The 21,985-nt window shown below is 46.7% G+C and overlaps 1 protein-coding gene across 3 annotated transcripts in view; it reads left to right on the top strand.

The window, feature by feature from the left end:
• Nucleotides 1-21,985, top strand: part of LOC145361783 (ADP-ribosylation factor-binding protein GGA1-like) — a 60,012-nt gene that overhangs the window by 20,977 nt on the left and 17,050 nt on the right. For 2 of the 3 annotated variants that reach the window (XM_080217756.1, XM_080217757.1), the window contains exons 3-11: nucleotides 1,416-1,491; nucleotides 4,711-4,809; nucleotides 6,960-7,083; nucleotides 9,133-9,233; nucleotides 12,264-12,344; nucleotides 13,813-13,950; nucleotides 16,647-16,728; nucleotides 17,768-17,875; nucleotides 19,702-19,857. In XM_080217756.1, coding sequence (XP_080073882.1) covers nucleotides 1,416-1,491; nucleotides 4,711-4,809; nucleotides 6,960-7,083; nucleotides 9,133-9,233; nucleotides 12,264-12,344; nucleotides 13,813-13,950; nucleotides 16,647-16,728; nucleotides 17,768-17,875; nucleotides 19,702-19,857 — 965 coding nt within the window. The remainder of the gene's footprint in view (nucleotides 1-1,415; nucleotides 1,492-4,710; nucleotides 4,810-6,959; nucleotides 7,084-9,132; nucleotides 9,234-12,263; nucleotides 12,345-13,812; nucleotides 13,951-16,646; nucleotides 16,729-17,767; nucleotides 17,876-19,701; nucleotides 19,858-21,985) is intronic. The other variant, XM_080217758.1, reaches the window with a different exon arrangement.

The following is a 21,985-nucleotide window of genomic DNA, read 5'->3' as shown; positions in this document are numbered from 1 at the left end:
GGCCGAATGATCTCCTTCCACACTGTGAGGATTCTGTTCTGTGATTTTTAGGTGAATATGTGGAGTGTGCAAGGTCTCCCCATGTCTGCGTGGGTTTCCTCCCACAGTCCAAAGATGTGCCGGTTAGGTGCATTGGCCATGCTAAATTGCCCCCTGGTGTCTGGGGGAAAATACGTGAGGTTATGGGGATAGGGCAGGCTTGATGGACCGATTGGCCTCTTCTGTACTGTGGGGATTCTATAATTCTATTTGTATAGTTATTATAAGCTAGTCTGCAGTGCATTTGGAACTGGAATTCGTTGCTGTAAGCAATTCCTACTGGACATTGGACTTGGCTTATGGCGCAACCCTTTCCTCGGTGACTGGGTTCAAGAGGTGCAGTGTGGTTACCTGCATCAGATGATGGGTGTTGCTGGCACCAGTGAAACCAAATCTGGAAAGGGATTTGCAAGGGCACCAATGAGGTAAAGTCCATGTCAAGGTGCAGGATTAGATTGGATAAGTGGATGAAGGCAAAGGGGTTGCAAACAAGTGGATGCAATTATTTGTCCATGGGAGGGTAAAAGCTAAGAGTGGTTAGAATTGTAGAATCCCTACAGTGCAGAGAGAGGCCATTTGGCCCATTGAGCCTGCACCAACAACAAATTACTGCGACCCTATTCCTGTATCCTACGTATTTACCCTGCTAATCCCCCTGACACTAGGGTAATTTATGTTGGCCAATCCACTAACCCCACACGTTTTTGGAGCGTGAGAGGAAACCCATGCAGACACAGGGAGAATGTGCAAACTCCACACAGACAGCGACCCAAGCCAGGAATCGATCCCAGGTCCCTGGCGCTTTGAGGCAGCAGTGCTGACCGCTGTGCCACCCCATGTGAATGATATAAACAAATCATGCAATGAGGTACATGTCTGTGTGTAAAAACTGGGCAGGATGGTATTATAATCTGGCTCTCTGGACTGGAATGTGCAGACTCTAACACAGACAGTGACTCAAGGCTGGAATCGAACCCGGGTCACTGACGCTATGAAGCAGCAGTGCTTGTCACAGTGCCATCCTGATTGGACCATATATCCTGTTTCTACTTTGATTACTGGGCGCGAGTGGATGACTTCTTAATTCGCGTCATTTTCGCCACAACGTAAACTTTAATAAAAACAAAATTAAAGCAAAATACTGAGGATGTGGGAAATCTGAAAATTAAACAACAAATGCTGGATAAACTCAGCAGATCTGGCAGCATCTGGAGAAAGAAAGAAGAGTTTACATTTCGAATCCATCAGACCCTCCTACAGAGCTTCTATCTTGTTGTAAAGTTCTGCCTTGCTTGCTGCAGAGTTGATATGCTCTGCTTGTGCTCCTGTGACATATATAATGTACTAATACTGTCTCTCCTCTTTTATCTCTTCAGACCCCAGCTTGCCACAAGATTTCTGGCACACAAGATTCAGTCTCCTCAGGAATGGGAAGCTATTCAAGCCTTGACAGTAAGATCATCTGTATCTCTGTCCCTTTAGAGTATTAAATGACCTTAAAATTACGCAAGTATTGAACTATGTAACCTCTTTTTTTTTAGAAAAAACATGCTTTTGTAGAATTGAGTATTTCAGCATAGAATCACAGGAGCGGTGTCTGTAAAAAAAAACATACACTATGGGGTAATTTATGGGGCACTAAAGGAATCGGGGATTATGGGGAAAAGCAGGAGAATGGGGGTGAGAAAAATATCAGCCATGATTGAATGGCAGAGCAGACTCGATGGGCCGAGTGGCCTAATTCTGCTCCTATGTCTTATGGTATAGAACACAGGAAGTGATGTGTTATAATAGTTTATAGAACAGGAAGTGATGCGTTAAAAACAAACACTAAGGGGTAATTTATCATGGCCAATCCACCTAACCTGGACATCTTTGGATTGCTCCTATTTTGTGTGTTTCATAGAATCGTAGAAACCTACAGTGCAGAAAGAGGCCCTTCAGCCCATCGAGTCTGTACCGAACACAATCCCACCCAGGCCCTACCCCCATTTCCCTACATATTTAACCCATTATTCCCTCTAACCTACGCATCTCAGGACACTAAGAGTCAATTTTTTTTAGCATGGCCAATCAACCTAACCCGCGCATCTTTGGACTGTGGGAGGAAACCGGAGCGCCCGGAGGAAACCCACGCAGACATGAGAAGAATGTGCAAACTCCACACAGTCACCCAAGCTGGGAATCGAACCCAGGTTCCTGGTGCTGTGCAGCAGCAGTGCTCACCACTGTGCGACTGTGCTGTCCTGTACCATTTCCTCTTGTGGGAGAGTCTAGGACCAGGGGACATCATCTCAGAGTAAGGGGTTTTACCCATTTAAGACAGAGATGAGGAGGAATTTATTCTCTTGAGGCTAGTGAATCTGTGGCATTCTTTACCATAGAGGGCTAGGAGGCTGGTTCATTAAGTATGTTCAAGGCTGAGAGAGACAGATTTTTAATCAATAACAGAATCGAGGATTAATTCCAGAGTTGAGGGTTGACTTCTGAGGAGAGTCTGAGTAGACTGGGGCTATACTCATTGGAATTCGGAAGAATGAGGGCGGATCTTCTAGAAACATAAAAGACTATGAAGGGAATAGATAAGATAGAATCAGGGAAGTTGTTTCCATTGGCGGGTGAAACTAGAACTAGGGGGCATGGCCTCAAAATAAAGGGAAGCAGATTTAGGACTGAGTTGAGGAGGAGCTTCTTCATCAAAAGGGTTGCGAATGTGTGGAATTCCCTGCCCAGTGAAGCAGCTGAGGCTACCTCATTGAATGTTTTTAAGGTAAGAATAGATAAATTTTTGAACAGTAAAGGAATTGAAGGTTATGGTGAGCGGGCGGGTAAGTGGAGCTGAGTCCACAAAAAGATCAGCCATGATCTTATTGAATAGCAGAGCAGGCTCGAGGGGCCAGATGGCCAATCCTGCTCCTAGTTCTTATGTTATGGGATAAGATGGGAAAGTTGGGAATTATACCAGGTCATACATGATCTCATTGAAAGGTAGAGCAGACACATAAGAACATAAGCATATAAGAAATAGGAGCAGGGGTAGGCCATCTAGCCCTTTGAGCCTGCCCCGCCATTCAATAAGATCTTGGCTGATCTGAAGTGGATCAGTTCCACTTTCCCGCTTTCTCCCCATAACCCTTAATTCCCTTGTCTGTCAAAAAACTATCTACCCATGACTTAAATATATTTAGCAAAGTAGCTGCCACCACTTCAACGGGCAGAGATTCCAAGGACACAATGGGCTGAATGGCTGTTTTGGCTTCTACATCTTGGCGGCCTGTTGGAGACCCCAACACAATCTGTAAAAACTAATTGGAATCGCTCAGTTGAGATGTTTATTGAGACATTTGCACTGGAAGTCTGTCACCAGCATGGTGTGATAAGCATTTCTTTAGTCTTAAATGTCAATCTTGAAATATCATCAAATCAAAATTTTGACCTACTGTGCACTTGGCTTATCAGATGGAGTTTGTTTTCCTTATGTTTCTGTGACCTTCTGTTCAGGATCCAGTACTAATTGGCACTGAATCGCTCGTGAATTATTCCACCATTATTATGGGAACAGCTCCTTGCAGATGGACAGATATAGAATCCCTATAGTGCAGAAGGAGGTGATTGAGTCTGCGCCAGCATCAATCCCACCCAGACCTTATTTCTGTAACCCCGTGTATTTACCCTAACGAGTCCACCTGACACAAAGGGGCAATTTATCATGGCCAATCAACCTAACACGCACATCTTTTGGAGTGTGGGAGGAAACCAGAGCACCAGGAGGAAACCCACACAGGCATGGGGAGAATGGGTCACTGCCTGCGTGGAGTTTGCACAAAGTTGGAATCAAACCTGGGTCTCTGTTGTTGTGAGGCAGCAGTGCTAGTCAGTGTGCCTCTGTGCTAGCCCGTTAGATCATTGGCTGAGTGCCAGAGAACATTCCGGAAGATTAGGGATAAAGAGAAGTGTTTCAACCTTTATCTTCAGCAAGAACCCGCGACCCACCATCTTCTAAGGTTTCCTCTGCTTTGCTGTTGAAATTGACGGCAGGTGAGAGGGAGATCTCCCACAGAACCTCAGCAGAAAAGTTCATTTATTAGTGTTACAAGTAGGCTTACATTAACACTGCAATGTAGTTCCTGTGAAAATCCCGTAGTCGCCACAAGCTGTCGCCTGTTCGGGTACACTGAGGGAGAATTTAGCATGGTCAGTGCATCCTAACCAGCACGCCTTTTGGACTGAAAGGAATTGGAGCACCCGGAGGAAACCCACACAGACACGGGGAGAATGTGGAAACTACATACTGACCTAACCCAGAAATTGAACCTGGGGCGATGGGGCAGCAGTGCTAACCACTGTGCCACAGTGCCATCCTGAAGTTACTGAAAATCCCCCAGTTGCCACACTCCGATGCCTGTTCGGGTTACACTGAAGGAGAACTTAGCACGGCCAATGCACCCCTAACCAGCACGCTGTTTGGACTGTGGGAGGAAGCCGGACCACCTGGAGGAAACCCATGCAGACTCTGTCCAGGCAGTCATCCAAGGGAAAAGGCTCAATGTGTTGAAGTAAAAAAAAATGCTGTAAAAAGTAGATAAAAATAAATGTGGTTTGTTTTGTTAAAAAAAAAGTAATTTCATTCAGCGTCAGTAAAATTAAATCCTCTCCCTTTGACTTGTTCAGGTCCTGGAGACGTGTATGAAAAACTGCGGAAAGCGGTTTCACAATGAAGTAGGAAAGTTCAGGTTTTTGAATGAGTTAATCAAAGTGGTATCGCCTAAGGTAAGCCTGATACACGGCGGTGGAGGGGTCTATAATCTTGTACTTGTAAGGTGATGGAAAGTAGATGAATGAGTCGTCAACAATTGACTCATCTGCCACCTGATTCTCCCAGAGAAGTAGAAAACTCTAGAACAATGGATGCAATAATGATGTGTATTATTGGGCAGAGATGCCCTCATTGCTTGAGATAGCGGCACTCGGTGTGGGAGCGGGAGGAGGACCTCCTCTTGAACTTGCTCCTGGGCCAGGCCAAGGGAGTTGTAAACTGGTTCAAGCAATGGGCAACCGAGGGGGTCATCCAACCCGACCATCTGCCCCGCTACGTTCGCGGCCAAGTGTCCCTGGAGAGGGAGCATACGAAGTTCGAGGGCACTGTCAAGGTCTGCCGTGCTCGCTGGGCACCGCAGGGACTGGGGTGTACTATCCACCCCCTTAATCACATTTTGATTTGATATTTTAAGTTTCCTTTTTGCTTTGCTTTTTTTTTTGTTGCGGGCAGTTTCCTCCTTTTGGTGGGCTGCCCTTCTCGTTTTGTCCCTTATTTCATTTCATTTAGTTCAGTTGATTTGCCCAAAAGAACGTTGCGTGTCTTAGTTGATGACCAGCGCTAAGAGCTCTGGAAGTATTTGCATGCTGGCCACAAGGATCCCAACAAAGTATTGAAGTTAGGGAGCCACTCAAATGTGCTAGGGGCACCAGTCTGGTCACGCAATACCTTTTTGGGCTTGGCAAAGAATCATAGAATCCTACAGTGCAGAAGAACGCCATTCGGCCCATCGAGTCTGCACCAAACACAATTCCACCCAGGCCCTATTCCCGTAACACCATGCATTTACCCTAGCTAGTCCCCCTGAAACTAGGGTCAGTTTAGCATGGTCAGTCCACCTAATCTGCATGTCTTTGGTGTGTGGGAGGAAACCAGAGCACCCGGAGGAAACCCCTGCAGATACGGGGAGAACGTGCAGTCTCCACACAGACCCAAGCAGGGAATCGAACCCGGGTCCCTGGTGCTTTGAAGCATTTGGAAAACCCAAAAGAGGACACGGTGCCCAATCCCAGTTTTTATAAGTGTTTATTTATTAACGTCACAAGTAGGCTTACATTAACACTGCAATGGAGTTACTGTGAAACTCCCCTAGTTTCCACACTCGGGCATCTGTTTGGGTGCACTGAGGAGGAATTTAGCACGGCCAATGCACCAAACCAGTACATCATTAGGGAGGAAACTGGAGCACCTGGAGGAAACCCATGCAGACACAGGAAGAACGTGCAAACTTAACAGTCACCCGATGCCAGAATCAAACCTGGGTCCCTGTAGCTGTGAGGCAGCAGTGCTAACCACTGTGCCCTCCATGCATTGTTCCACACATTGCTTCCCGGATGCTGGGACCAAGGCTCAGCACTGGACAGATGGCCAGTAGCCCTTTGCTGGACGTGTCACGGGTAATGTGCCCCAGAAGATGATTCGACTAGCTTGGCACTTACCGAATGAGGCCACCAGCTGCGGTGGGATTGGAAAATTGACTCTGATAAATCCGATGACTGTGAAAACCTACTTGGAGCTAACCTTTAAACAAATTGCTGAAACAGGAATTCTTGTTTTTGGCCTTGGAGGGAGTGCAGAGGAGGTTTACTAGGCTGATGCCGGAGTTGAGGGGGTTGAGCTATGAGGAGAGGCTGAATAAACTAGGCTTGTACTCGTTAGAGTTTAGAAGAATGAGGGGAGATCTCATTGAGACGTATAAGATGATGAATGGGATGGATAGGATAGAGGTGGAGAGACTCTTCCTGCTCAGGACAGTAGGACTAGGGGGCACAGCCTCAAGACAAAGGGGAGGCAGTTTAGAACGGAGTTGAGGAAGAACTTCTTCACTCAAAGGGTGGTGAATCTCTGGAATTCTCTGCCCGTTGAAGTGGTGGAGGCTACCTCGCTAAATATTTTTAAGACGCGGGTTGATGGGTTTTTGATAAGAGAGGGGATTAAGGGTTATGGGGAGAGGGCGGGAATGTGGAACTGAGCCACGACAGATCAGCCATGATCTTACTGAATGGCGGGGCAGGCTCGAAGGGCCAGATGGCCTACTCCTCCTATTTCTTATGTTCTTATTAAGCTTACTTTGTTTAACCTTTTTTAATGTTTTCCTCATCAGTATCTGGGAACACGAGCTTCTGAGAAAGTAAAAACTAAAGTTTTAGAACTAATGTTCAGCTGGACAGTGGGACTTCCAGATGAGCTGAAGATCACAGAGGCCTATCACATGCTTAAAAAACAAGGTTAGTTCATTCTGTTCCAATTGTGTGTGGTTCACCAATGAGTATTTAACTTTAAACTGCTGCTGCATCTGACAAAACATCCTGATCCTGAACTGTGCAACTCTGAAGTACTAATTTTCAGTATTATTTGACAAGACACTATATCGGTACATGCCCTGTACCCATACTGCACTAAAGTTTTGAAGTTTATTTATTAGTGTCACGAGTACGCTTACATTACAAAGATGGCACAGTGGCTGTGGTTAGCCCTGTTACCTCACAGCTCCCGGGACCCGAGTTCGATTCCTGGCTTTGGTCACTGTCTGTGCGGAGTTTGCAAAATTCTCCCCGTGTCTTGTGTGGGTTTCCTCCCACAGTCTGCTGGTTAGGGTGCACTGGCCTTGCTAAATTCTCCCCCAGTGTACCTGAACAGGCGCCGGAGTGTGGCGACTGGGGGATTTTCGCAGTAACTTCATTGCAGTGTCAACATCAACCTACTTCTGACCCTAATAAACGTTAAATTAACACTGCAATGAAGCTACTGGGAAAATCCCCTTGCCGCCATGCTCTGATGCCTGTTTGGGTACACTGAGGAAAAATTTAGCGTAGCCAAGACACCAAACCAATATGTGTTTTGGACTGTGGGGAAAAAACAGGAGCACCCGGAGGAAACCCATGCAGACACGGAGAGAATGTGCAGACTCCACACAGACAGTGACCCAAGCCAGGAATCGAACCTGGGCCCCGGCGCTGTGAGGCAGCACTGCTAACTCACTGTGCCACCCCAAAAAGCACAATGCAGAATTTAACAAAAAGAATGCACCTGTTTGCAAGGATAATACCAAAACTCAGAAGTTTATATCTCTTCAGCAAAGATTGAACAGGCTGGGGCTCTTTGTTCGAGAACAAAGAAGGCTGGAGGGTGACCCGTTGTAGCTCTGAAAGATTATTGAACGACTTCTACAGGCGTGAGAGACCGAAGTCTAGGGACCATAAATAGGAGGTAGTCACTAAATCAACAAGAAATTCAGGAGAAACAGCTTAACCCTAAGAGTGGTTAGAACGTGGAACTCGCTACCTCAAGGAGAAGTTGTGGCGAATTCCCTCTAAGGGGAAGCTGGGTAACATGAAGGAGAAAAGGATGGAAGGGTGTCATGGTGGCACAGTGGTTAGCACTGCTGCCTCGCAAAGCCAGGGACCTTGATTTGATTCTGGCCTTGGGTCACTGTGCCTGTGTGGAGATTGCACTTTCTCCCTGTGTCTGCTTGGGTTTCCTCCGGGTGCTCCAGTTTCCTCCCGTAGTCCATGTGCAGGCTAGGTGGGTTAGCCATGCTAAATTGCCCCTTAGTTTATTTAAAGTTTATTTCATAGGTGTCACAAGTAGGCTTACATTAACACTGCAAAGAAGCCACCATGAAAATCCCCAAATCGCCGCACTCCGGCACTTGTTCAGGTACGTTGAGGGAGAATTTACCATGGCTAATCCGTATAACCAGGACATCTTTCAGACTGTGGGAGGAAACTGGAACACCCAGAGGAAACTCGGGCAGACACGGAGAGAATGTGCAGACTCCCACATGGACAGCGACCCAAGCCGGGAATTGAGCCCAGTCCCTGGTGCCAACCACTGTCACCATGCTGTCCAAAGATGTGTGGATTGGCCTTGCGAAATTGCCCCTTATTTTCCTCAAGGTGTGTTGGGTTAGATGAATGAAACATGGGTAAGACGGGATGGTGGGCCTGGATAAGTTGTTCTGTCAGAGAGTTGGTGCAGACTCAATGGGCCGAATGGCCGCCTCCTGCACCGAAGGGATTCTCTGACAGATCATGAAGCAGAGGTGAAGCAAAGATGTAGGTTATGGATTTGGAGGTCGGGACAGAAATGGTGCTGATATTATTGTGTTAATATTATGAGCTAGTTCATGAGTGTCTGCTCATTGTTCTGCCTATCCAGAGCTGCTCGTGCCCCTAGACTCTTCAGTAAAGCTGCGTTTCTCGCGTGGAACTGTGTGAAAAGTGGTCTGCTGTTGGCAGTGATTTTTCTGTGTTAATATTTTGACCTCCCCACAGGAATTATAAAACAAGATCCCGTGCTGCCTGACGATGAACCGCTCCCTCCACCCCCACCACGTTCGAAGAATGCTATGTTTGAAGATGAAGAAAAGTCTAAGGTATCTTGTCGCTGTCCCGTAGTGCTCTTCACCAAGAGGAGAGGTGCTCTGCACTGTTCCCTCAAAGCTGTCTGTATTTGTTTGAGGGATATGGGCGTCGCTGACTATGCCAGCGTTCATTGCCCATCCCTTGAGACATATTCAGATGAGCACCTTGAAGGCCAAAGTGGAGAAGGGTCCCATGTGAACAGCAGTTGAACATGGGTCAGTCGGTCCTAAGAGATTGTCCTCAAGACACAAAGGTAAAGCACGTGTGATCCTGCAAAGATCGTTTGTATTTGAAGAAATCGCCTGCATGCTCCAGTGAAGCAATAGTGAAAACTTTGGACTTAACGTGAAGTCAGGTTTATTTTTTGATTTGATTGATTTATTATAAATTTAAAGTTTATTTATTAGTGTCACAAGTAGGCTTACATTAACACTGCAATAAAGTTACTGAGAAGCAAATCCCCTAGCAGCCCCACACCTGCTCGAGTATACTGAGGGAGAATTTAGCACAGACAGAGCATCTAACCTGCACATCTTTGGGACTGTGGGAGGAAACCAGAGCACCCAGAGGAAACCCATACAAACATGGGGAGAATGTGCAGACTCCACACGGTCACCCAAGCCAGGAATCAAACCAGGGTCCCTGCCACTGAGAAGCAGCAATGCTAACCACTATGCCACCGTGCTGCCCTGTGTGTAGTCACATGTTGGGATACAGTGTATTGTTTCTTACGTGCTTTCAAGTCCTACAATGCAGAAAGAGGCCATTCAGCTCATCGAGTCTGCACTGAACACAATCTCATCCATACCCTATCCCCATAACCCCATGCATTTTCTCTAGCTAGTCCCCCTGGCACTAAAGGGCAATTTTAGCATGGTCAATCCAGCTAACCCACACATCTTGGGATATGGAAGGAAACCGGAGCACTCTGAAACCCACACAGACACAGGCAGAATGTGCAAACTCCACATAGACAGTGACCAAAGCCAGGAATCTGGAGGTGTGAGGCAGGAGTGTTAACCCACTGTGCCACAGGCAAACCATACTGTTCATAGAATACACAAGGTAGAGGGTGCAGGATGTAGTGTTATAGTCACAGCTTGGGTGAGAGAAAGATCAGCTTAATATGAGATAGGTCCATTCCAAAAGTCTGGCAGCAGGGAAGAAGCTGTTCTTGAGTTGGTTGGTGCCTGACCTCAGACTTTTGTATCTTTTTCCTGACTGAAGAAGAGTGTGTGTTCGGGGTGCCTGGGGCCCTTGGTTATGCTGGCTGCTTTTCCAAGGCAGCAGGAAGTGTAGACTGAGTCGATGGATGGGAGGCTGGTTTGCGCGATGGACTAGGCTACGTTCACAAACCTTTGTAGTTTCTTGTGGTCTTAGTCAGAACAGGAGCCATTCCAAGCTGTGATACAACCAGAAAGGATGCTTTCTGTGGTGCACCTGTAACAAAAAAAAATAGTGAGAGTCGTAGCAGACATGCCTGATTTAGAGGAGATGAGTTTAGGTGTTGTGTGTACGTAATTTAACCTTCATTTTAAAGCGCTGATCTCAAACTTTTTAAACTTTATATAAAATGTATTTTATTCTACTTGGGGTTTCCTCCGGGTACTCCTGTTTCCTCCCACAGTCCAAAGATGTGCGAGTTAGGTGGATTGGCCATGCTAAATTGTCCCTTAGTCCCCCTGACACTAGCTAGGATAAATACGTGAGGTTACAGAGATGAGAGCTGGGTGGGATTTTGGTCAGTGCAGACTCGATGGGCCGAACAGCCGCCTCCTGCACTGTAGGGTTCTATGATTAGTGTCACAATATGGTTAGATAGCAGAGGAATCGAGTTGGTTGGGGCATTGGAATTTCACTACCGTTTGCGGGAAAGTTTGATGCAAATTTGTGACAAAAGCTGTGAACAGACGTAAGTTTTTTTTGATAGGTAGGCTAGTTCTCGTCACTGTGGTATTCCGTCAGAAACTGAAATTTTGGATCACTGGTGCCCGAATGAGTCACACTTAATTTCTATTACGTGTCATATTTAGTTTCCATTGTATGCGGTTTTGGAATTTTTATTGATGTTTTGGAGATAAAGCAACCCCTCGTCGCATTTTTTTAACTAATCCAAATCAATAGCCTTGGAATCATTGTGGATCAACCCACAGCACGTGGACTGCAGTGATTCAAGAAGGCAGCTCACCACCGCCTTCTCAAGAGGCAACTAGGGATGGGCAATAAATGCTGGCCCAGCCAGCGACGCCCATGAACGAATAAAAGTTCCCATGTATCAGCAGCCCATTTTATATTCACGATGTGAGTGTTAGATGAACAGATACGTTCCGCGTACTTTTCCAGCTGGTGTTCAGAGCGGAAAGATTTGCATTTGCGTAGCACCTTTCGCAACCACGGGACGTTCCAAAGTGCTTCACAGCCAGTGAAGTACTTCAGAAATGTCATATCTATTGCAACGTAGCAACTTTCACTATTATGGCCTACATCTTGCAGTTAATGTAGTGTCCATTCCCATCACTAGATGGTATTGTATCATTACACATTGTACTACCTTGAAGCTAGTGGGAGAGTTTGAGGACAGTAACTAGCGGGAGAGTTTGAGTGCAGTAGCTGGTGTTTAAGTTAAAATTTATTTATTAGTGTCACAAGTGGGCTTACATTAACACTGCAATGAAGTTACTGTGAAAATCCCCTAGTCGCCACATTCTGGCGCCTGTTCGGGTGCACCGAGGGAGAATTTAGCACGGTCAGTGAGCCTAACCAGCATGTCTTTTGGATCATGGGAGGAAACCAGAGCACCCGGAGGAAACCCACACAGACACATAGGGAGAACATGCAGGCTCCACACAGACAGTGACCCAAGGCTGGAATCAAACCCTGGCGTTGAGGCAGCAGTGCTTGCCACCCTAGTGAGAGTTTGAGTGCTGTAACTAGTGCAAAACCATGCAATGTTTAAACATTGTTTTGTTATCTGGTGGGGAAATACAGAGAGGCCTCTGTGCCGGTTTGACCTTGCAATCTCTGTGCAATTATCTCTTTAGCTATTGGCCAGACTACTGAAGAGCACACATCCAGAGGACCTTCGAGCTGCGAATAAACTCATCAAGGAGATGGTCCAAGAGGTGGGTCTTTTCCTCGCATTCTTAAAGATTATGGATTGCCAAGTGTAAAATGGACCATAAGGTCTGTTTTTATTTTGGCCTAACCTATTTTTTTTACGTTCATTCGAGTCTCGTGATGTGGAGGTGTTTATGCTGGGGAACGGAGTACTTGCAATTGCAGAGGTATGGTGGCTGCACCGTGTACCATCTGCAAAATGTGCTGCAGCAACTCACCAGGGCTTCCTCGACAGCACAAGCTGTCGCGACATGTAGTGCACAGGAGGGCAAGGGCAGCAGAGGAGTGGGAGTGCCACCACCTCCACGTTTCCTTCTCAAATTACATGTCATTCTGACTCAAATAATGTCAGTGTTTGGGCAGCTAGGGACGGACAGTAAATGCTGGCCTTGTCCAGATCCGTCAATGAATGAATAAAGAAAACTCCTGATATGCAAAGTAACCTTACTGTAGATCCATACCATCCTGACAGGAGACCATTCAGCCCATCAACCCTGCAATGACAACAATCCCACCCCGTAAAGTTTAAAGTTTATTTACTTATACTCACAAATAAGGCTTTCATTAACACTGCAATGAAGTTACTGTGAAATTCCCCTAGTTGCCACAGTCCAGCGCCTGTTTGGGTCAATGCACTAACCAGCACATCTTTAACATTGTGGAAGGAAACTGGAGCACCCGGAGGAAACCCATGCAGACACGGGGAGAATGTGAAAACTCCACACAGTGACCCAAGCTGGGAATTGAACCCGGGTCCCTAGCACTGTGAGGCAGCAGTGCTAACCACTGTGCCACCGTGCCACCCCACAACCCCCATGTCTTTACCCTGCTAATCCTCCTGACGCTAAGGTCCGATTTGGCATGGCCAATCCACCTAACCTGCACATCGTTGGAGGAAACCCACACAGACACGGGGAGAATGTGCAAAATCCGCACAGACAGTCACCAAGGCCGGGATTGAACCTGGGTCCCTGGTGCTGTGTGGCAGCAGTACTAACACTCTGCCACCGTGCCGTCCATACTGTGTTACCAACCTCAGTGCACTGCCCTTACCTGCAGTTCTGTGACACTCTGCTGTGCTCTGTCCTTTAGCCCTGTGCGTGAGATTATCAGTCAGTGCCAGTGTGGGGTCAGTGTGAGGGTACATGCATTGAAAACTGTCCAAACCCGCTCTCTGCAATACAGCTTCGGCTGAAGGAGGCTTCAGATCCATCCCAGATTGGCAGTGTTAAATTTGATCTCCACGGTGACCTATTGGCCCAGCCACACCCTTGCCTTGCCTTGCCGCTGCCCCCCCCACCCTGACAAACACTCACATACACTCTCTCTCTCACTCACACACACACACACACACACACACACTCACACACAGATTCTGTTCCTCTTTTCTCACATCGTTAACAATTCAGTAATGACGTGACACCCATAAAGAGGGCTGTGCCGAGAACCCAAATCTCATCTTTAAACCCTTAGGACCAGAAAAGAATGGAGAAGATTTCCAAACGGGTGAATGCCATTGAAGAGGTGAACAACAACGTGAGACTTCTGAGTGAAATGCTGGAGAACTACAGCAAAGACGAAACCTCCGAGAGTAATGAAGAAATAATGAAGGTAAAGGTTGGGGGGGGGAGGAATGTGTGTTCTTGTGTGTGCAAGGCTGTGATCACCTTGTGTGCATGTGTTTGTCAAAGTGAGGGGTATCGCGGCTGGAATTCTCCAGCCGTTCACACTGCACGCGCACCCCGACCTGCAGGTCTCCCGCCAGCATCAGGTGATGTCTGTGGGAATTCTCCTTGACTGCGGTGGGCCCAGGGAATCCCGTCGCTAGCAAACAGCACACAGCCACCTGCGTGCGGGAAAGGCACGGCTGGGAGGCCGGAGAATCTTGGCGCCACGTCTGGAGAATGAATCATAGAATCCCTACCGCACAGAAGGAGGCCGTTCGGCCCATCAAGCCTGCACTGACCACAATCCCACCCTATCCCCATATACTTACCTTGCTAATCGTCCCTAAACTAGGGGCAATTTAGCATGGCCAATTAATCTAACCAGTACATCTTTGGAGTGTGGGTGGAAACCAGAGCACCTGGAGATAAAACTTCCCACGCAGACGGGGAAAACGCCATGTGCAGCATCACTCGCAATAGAGACATATCATAGAATTCCTGCAGTGCAGAAGGAGGCCGTTCGGCCCATCAAGTCTACACCGTCCACAATCCCACCCAGGCCCTAACCCCACAGCCCCATGCATTTACCCTAACTAGTCCCCCTGACACTGAGGGGCAATTTAGCAAGGCCAATCCACCCAACCAGCACATGTTTGGTCTATAGGAGGAAACCGGAGCATTCGGAGGAAACCCATGCAGACACAGGAAGAAGGTGCAAACTCCACGCAGACAGTGACCCACGCCAGGAATTGAACCTGGGTCCCTGGTGCTGTGAGGCAGCAATGCTAACCACTGTGCCACCCAGACTTACGTCCGAAATAATTTTTGACCCATTTGAGATTGTCTCTCCTGAATTAGATTTCCTCATCAGCTTCTGTTAACCTGTAGTGTTGTGGTTTTGTGTGATAGACACAAGTATGAAAGGTAGAAAGGCGGAGGGGTTTAGGGAGGGAATTCCAGAACCCAGGTCTAAAGCAGCTGAAAGCATGACCACCTTTGGCACAGCAGAGGAAATCAAGAATGCTTTTCACTGCAACAGGATTGTTTTAATTTTGTTTCAGTTGACGGCAGCGCAGTGGTTAGCACAGCTGCCTCACAGTGCCAGGGACCCGGGTTCAATTCCCACTTGGGTCACTCTCTGCGTGGAGTCTGCATGTTCTCTCCTTGTCTGCATGGGTTTCCTTCTGGTGCTCCGGTTTCCTCCTCAGTCCAAAGATATGTAGGTTAGGCTGATTAGCCACACTAAATTGACTCTTAGTGCCTGGGGGATTAACAGGGTAAATATGTGTGGGGTTACTGGAATAGGGCTTTGGTGGAATTGTGGTTGATGCAGACTAAATGGGCCAACTGGCCTCTTCCTGAACTGTAGGGATTTTATGACCTTCTGTTTCCTGTAGCCATAAGGGTCTTGGATATAATCTCTTGGAGGCATCTATCAATACAGCTCCTCCCAGGTGTAATGAAACTTGCCCACAGTTGTATGGCCCCATTGAAAGAGACATAATGCAATGTGGGGTTCCCTGTTATTGTTAGGGTTGTATTGTAGAAACCACAGTGTAAAAAGAGGCCATTCAGTCCATCACATCTGCACCAACCCTTTTGCAAGAGCATCTTACCCAGGCCTAGCCACCCAGCCATATCCTGGTAACCCCAAGCATTTTGCCATGGCCAATCCACCTAACCTACACATCTTTGGACTGTGGGAGGAAACCGGAGCACCCGGAGGAAACCCATGCAGACATGGGGAGAATGTGCAGACTCCACACAGACAGTGACCCAAGCGGGGAATCGAACCCGGGTCCCTGGCACTGTGAGGCAGTGGTGCTAATCATTGTGCCGCCATGCCACTCTCTGAAATAAAAAAAATGACCTTGTTGATAGGGTGTGTTTACTGTAAGAATGACAGGTGGAGGGATTAGAAGTAGTATCCTTCGCCTAGAGTGTGCATAAAAATATAAAAGCACGCACAATACTTTGTATCATTACTCAATGTGCTGGGCTAACATTGAACTTCATGTCATGCTCCCAACAGGGATGCGAGGGCTCCTTAATCCAGGTAGAGAAATCTCAGAAATGACAAATGTAATCATGAGAACTATATCCAGAGAACCCGTACAGTGCAGAAGGAGGCCATTCGACCCATCGAATCTGTACCAACCACAATCCCACCCGGCCCTATTTCCATAACCTCACGTATTTACCTCACTAATCCCCTGGCATGAGGGTCAACTTTGCATGGCTAATCAACCTAACCCGCACATCTTTGGGCTGTTGGAGGAAACCCGAGCACCCAGAGGAAACCCACGCAGACATGGGGTTTGAGAACTGATTTTCAGTTGTGTTCACTGAGCGCTTGAACTGAAAAATACTGCATTGGGAAAAAAATGATTGCCTCGATACTCCCCAAACTTGTAATCACTTTAGGATTGTTGTTGGTGAGAGGCGTTCTTCATCGCGTCTACCTAAACTGGGACAGACTGGGAAGGATAACCTGCTCCTCATGTCTCAGGCACAGGAGCTCCCGTACGTGCCAGACAGAATCGCGTCCTGGTTCCACATGCTTAATCGCTGCAATGCACTGAGGTACTTGGAGGGTATTTGATCTTTTTCCTTAACTGAGTTCTTCTTTTCCCCACACAGGAGTTGTACCAGCGATGTGAGAAGATGAGACCCACTCTATTCAGACTAGCCAGTGACACTGAGGATAACGATGAAGCTTTGGGTAAATTAATCAAACGAACTTATTGAAATTGCTGCTTTGCACAAGCAGTCCTGCAGATTTCAAGTTAACTGAACATCCAGTTATACAAAGCTGTCATAATTAGCCTACTGTTGCAGCACGTAGATATGATACATATGGGGGAAGTAAGCTGGCTAAACACATCGGGGCAGATTGGTTATACTGTTTACATACGTGGGACACTTTTTTTATAAAGAAAGGACAGGCAGCATAAAATTGGCTTCAAATTGGCCACACTTCATCCCAGTTAGCTTGAGTGATTATAAAAGGAGGCGATGACCTAGTGGTATTATTGCTAGATTATTAATCCAGAAACTCCAGCTAATGTTCTGGGGACCCAGGTTCGAATCCTGCCACGGCAGATAGATGGAATTTAAATTCAATTTTAAAAAATCTGAAATTAAGAATCTACTGATGACTGTGAAACCATTGTTGGAAAAACCAATCTGGTTCACTAATGCCCTTTAGGGAAGGAAATCTGCTGTCCTTACCAGGTCTGGCTTACTTATGATTCCAGACCCTGGTTGACTCTGAAATATCCTCTGAAGGGCAACTAGGGATGGATAATAAATGCTGGCCAGCCAGTGATACCCATGCCCCACAAATGAATAGAAAAAAGGTTATGATAAATTTGATTCCTGTTAGTTTTGTAAGATGTTGTGCATTGCAAGCAAAGCACGCAGCGTATGTGTAAAGAAGTGCCAAGAGTATTACTCAGAGTACAAGTGCTGGAATTACACAGCAGCAACATTTTAACATTTAAAATGTTCGGCAAGCCTTGACCAATTCTTTTGATTGGATGTTGACATTTGCAGAATTTTCTGTTTTCTCCTTTTTACTGGACTTAACTGGACATCAATTTCCAGCTGGGTTTCTGGACCTTGTTGATGATGTGTTATGATCTGATCTGCAGCAAGTTAAGTAGCAGCGTGCGCCGTGAGTAAGCAGGTTTGATTAAATGTATAAACTTTAGTTTGCAAGCTCACTTCTGTCTTTTTGTTTTTTTTTGTTGTTGCCCCAGCTGAAATCCTTCAAGCAAATGATAATTTAACGCAGGTCATTAACATGTACAAGAAGATAGTGAAGGGGGAAGAAGTTAATGGGGTGACAGACCTGCCAAACATTAAAGGTGTGTGATGTTGTCTTGTATGTTTTCCGCCGCAATGCGGTGGGCAGTTGCAACACTTCCTACGTGTCCTGTAGGTGTTGGGCAGTATCTCATTCAAACTTTACTGTGGGCGTGCGTGGGTGAAAACTCTTTCTCGGCTTCTGGTGTGCAGCTCACAGTTTTTAATGAGCACCTTCTGTCGCTTCTCAAAGCGCACCTCACCAGACATGAACTTTGAGCTCCAAATTGCCCACATTTCAGCTCATTGTGCACCATCTACAAGATGCACTGCAGCAACTCACCAAGGCTCCTTAGGCAGCACCTCCCGAACTTGTTTCCTACCATCTAAAAGGACAAGGACAGCAGGTCCCTTGAAACACCACCACCCTTGAAATTGCACACCATCCTGACTTGGAAATATATTGGCCGTTCCTTCACCGTTGCCAAGTCAAAATCCTGGAATCCCCTCCCTAACAGCACTGTGGGTGGTGTATTATCGTTAGACTATTAATTCAGAAACTCAGCTAATGCTTTGGGGGCCCAAGTTCGAATCCCACCACGACATATGGTGGAAACTTAAACTCAGTAAAAAAAAATCTGGAATTAAGAATCTGTTGATTACGATGAAACCATTGTTGGAAAAACCCATCTGGGTCACTAATGTCCTGGTCTGGCCTATATGTGACTCCAGAGCCGCAGCAATGTGCTTGACTCTCAACTGTCCTCCAAGGGATAGGCAATAAGTGCTAGCCAGCCAGCAATGCCCATGTCTCATGAATTAAGAGAAACTCACGCCTCGGGCTGCAATGGTTCAGGGTAGCTCATCACAGGATAAAAGCGAAATACTGTGGATGCTGGAACCTGAAACCAAAAGGGAAAATGCTGGAAAATCTCAGCAGGTCTGGCAGCATTTTTAAGGAGAGAAAAGTGCTGATGTTTCGAGTCCAGACGACTCTTTGTCAAGCCAGGGTCATCCGGACAGGGCCTTTGACAAAGGGTCGTCTGGACTCAAAACATCAGCTGTTTTCTCTCCTTACAAATGCTGCCGGACCTGCTGAGATTTTGCAGCATTTTCACTTTTGGAGGCCGCGTGTCACCACTACCTCAAGGGAGTGCACTGGCTTAGATAGCGACACCCATGTCCCATAAACGAACTTCTTAAAACGAAAATGACTCCTTGCATTTATGTAGCCTTAACAATTGAGAACCACTGTTTAGCTAAACTACTCGCTGCAACTTCCAGCATTTGGGATGAGGTTTCCTTAAATTGCACAAGCATGGAACGTAGACAGCCTAGAATTAACCGCGGCCCAATTAATGGACACCACCCAACTCAACAAACGAGAGTGAATCCATTCAGGCAAATTTGCCAATATATGTTGCATTTGGGCTGTTCCCCTTCCTTTTGGGGAGCTGCCACTTTTTACTTTGTCCTGATTTAACTTGAGTTTGTTTATTTGGTTTGACCTTTAAAAGAGGCCAGGGAGTAGATGAAACAACACAAGAGGGAATCAGTGCAGGCCTAGCTAGTGACACCCACACAACCCCCTGAAACAATCTTAATAAGCCCAATTTCCACCTCATGCTCGCTGTCTGCAGAGCTCCCACTGCAAGTGCAGCAATACTGAAATGATCCATCTGCTACATAAAGGGCTTATTTAATATTTGCCATGCATCTCTGCCAGCAGTTAAACTGGAGGAAGCATAATTTATCTTGTTGATTGAATCAATTTAAACCAATTAATAAATAAATTGTCATTGTGATTTGAGGGTAATGATTTTTAATAACACTCGAAGTTTGCATGCCTTGTGATTTACATGCTATTATTATCTTCTTTGTTATTTAGCCAGCAGTTCTGCTCTACTAGACCTGACTGGGTTGGACACTAGCTCAAATACTCCTTCCTACCCTGCTGCCCCTGCCAATCAGACCTGGAATCCTGATCTAACACAGGATCTCAGCAGCTCTGTATCATTGCTAGATGATGAATTAATGTCATTAGGTGAGAATTCTTTTCACGTTTGCTTCTCTCCAGACTTGACATTTCATTTTTACACCTGCCCCCAACCTCTACCGTGGCATAGAATTTTGTTGATAGCATCTCTGCAGTGCAGAAAGAGGCCATTTGGCCCATCAGGTCTGCACCAACAACAATCCCACCCAGGCCTTATCCCCTACCAAAGTCCCAAGATGTGCAGGTTAGCTGGATTGGCCATCCTAAATTGCCATTTAGTATCAGCAGGGCTAGCTAGGGTAAACTGCATGAGGTTATGGGGATCAGGTCTGGGTGGGACTGTTGTCGGAGTAGACTTGATGGGCCGAATGGCCACCTCCTGCACTGTAATGGTTAGATGATTCTACCCTGCTAATCTCCGTGACACAAGGGAGCAACTTAGCATGACCATTCAACCTAAACCCTTACATCTTTGGGAAGAAGCCGGAGGAAACCCACATGGACTCAGGGAGAATGTGCAAACTCCACACACACGGTGACCCGAGGCTGGAATCAAACCTGGGTCTCTGGCACTGTGAGGGCAGCAGTGCTAACCACTGTGCCACCCACAAAACAAGACCACCAAAGGTGGGGCTCGAACCCATGACCCTGAAATTAAGAGTCCTGTGCTCTACTGATTGAGTTAGCTGGGCCTTTTCAGCTCATCGGCTGCAGAAACCAGAGTCTGTGTCTTTGTTACCTCTGGACTTGACTATTACAGTGTCCTTTAGTTCATCGAAACCTTCACTGAGCCCCTGTACCCATCATCCCCCTCTGATCACTGGCTTACTGAACTCCGGCTCAGTAACAAATCAGTTTTCAAATTCTCTTCCTTATTTTTGAATTCCTCTATATCCTCACCCCGCTGCTCTCCCTGACCTCGTTTAGCCCTGCAAACCTGAGAGCTCTGCAATCGTAAAATCCCTACAGTCCAGAAGGAGGTCGTTTGGCTCATCAAGTCTATACCAATCACAATCCCTGCAGCACGATAGCACAGTGGTTAGTACTGCTGCTTTGCAGCGCCAGGGATCTGGGTTCGATTCCCAGCTTGGGTCACTGCCTGTGTGGAGTTTGCACGTTCTCTCCATGTCTGCGTGGGTTTCCTCCGGGTGCTCTGGTTTTCTCCCACATTCTGAAAGACATGCTGGTTAGGTGCATTGACCTAAACAGGCCCTGGAGTGTGGCGACTAGGGGATTTTCACAGTAACTTCATTGCACTGTTAATGTAAATGTTGTGACTAATAAATAATTATTTTAAAACTCCAATCCAGTCCCTATTTCCCATAATCTCTCATATTTACCCTGCTAATCCCCCGATACTAGAGTCAATTTAGCATGGCCAAACCACTTAACCTACACATCTTTGGACTATGGGAGGGAACTGGAGCACCCGGAGGAAATGCACACAGACACGGAGAAAGTGCAAACTCCACACAGATAGTGACCCAAGGCCAGAATTAATCCCGAGTCCCTGGTGCTGTAAGACAGCAGTGCTAACCGCTGTGCCACCCAGCTCTTCCTCCAGCACTGGCCTGAGCCCTGATGTTAGTTGTTCTGCTGTTGGTGGGCAACTTTTCAACTGCCTAGATCCTAAGTTATGAACAACAAGGGACTTGAGAGAAGGAGTAAACTCTTCCCCGTTTTGAATCTGCTCCATCATTCGATTAAGACCATGGCTAATCTGATTGTGGGCTCAGCTTCTGCCTTCCCGCCTCTTAATCCTGGACTCCCTTGTCAGTCAAAAATCATTCTTACTCATCCCCGAATATGTTCGGTGAGCCAGCTTCCACTGCTATGAACTGTCCTGATATCTCCTTGTGTGGCTTGGTGTTGGATATTATTTGATTCAGTGCTCGTAGAATGCCTTTTACTCTCTGTAGGTGCTTTCTGAATGCAAGTTGTTTTTGCTTGTGCAGTGATTTAGCTCTGGCTGAATTTGAGACATTACGCAGTGCAAGATATCATGCATTGGTGCCCAAATAAATTGCGACTACTAATACAACTGAATCCATTTTTAAGTTGAAATATGGCTGGCATGGTGGCACAGTCGTTAGCACTGCTGCCTCACAGCGTCAGGGACCCAGGTTTGATTCCTAGCATCGGGTCACTGTCTGTGTGGAGTCTGCACGTTAGAATA

The sequence above is a fragment of the Carcharhinus amblyrhynchos genome, chromosome 35, assembly GCF_965287045.1.
Source record: "Carcharhinus amblyrhynchos chromosome 35, sCarAmb.v2.hapA, whole genome shotgun sequence".
Classification (NCBI taxonomy): domain Eukaryota; kingdom Metazoa; phylum Chordata; class Chondrichthyes; order Carcharhiniformes; family Carcharhinidae; genus Carcharhinus; species Carcharhinus amblyrhynchos.
Note: the sequence above shows the minus strand (reverse complement) of the source record. Positions and strands in the feature narration are given on the sequence as shown.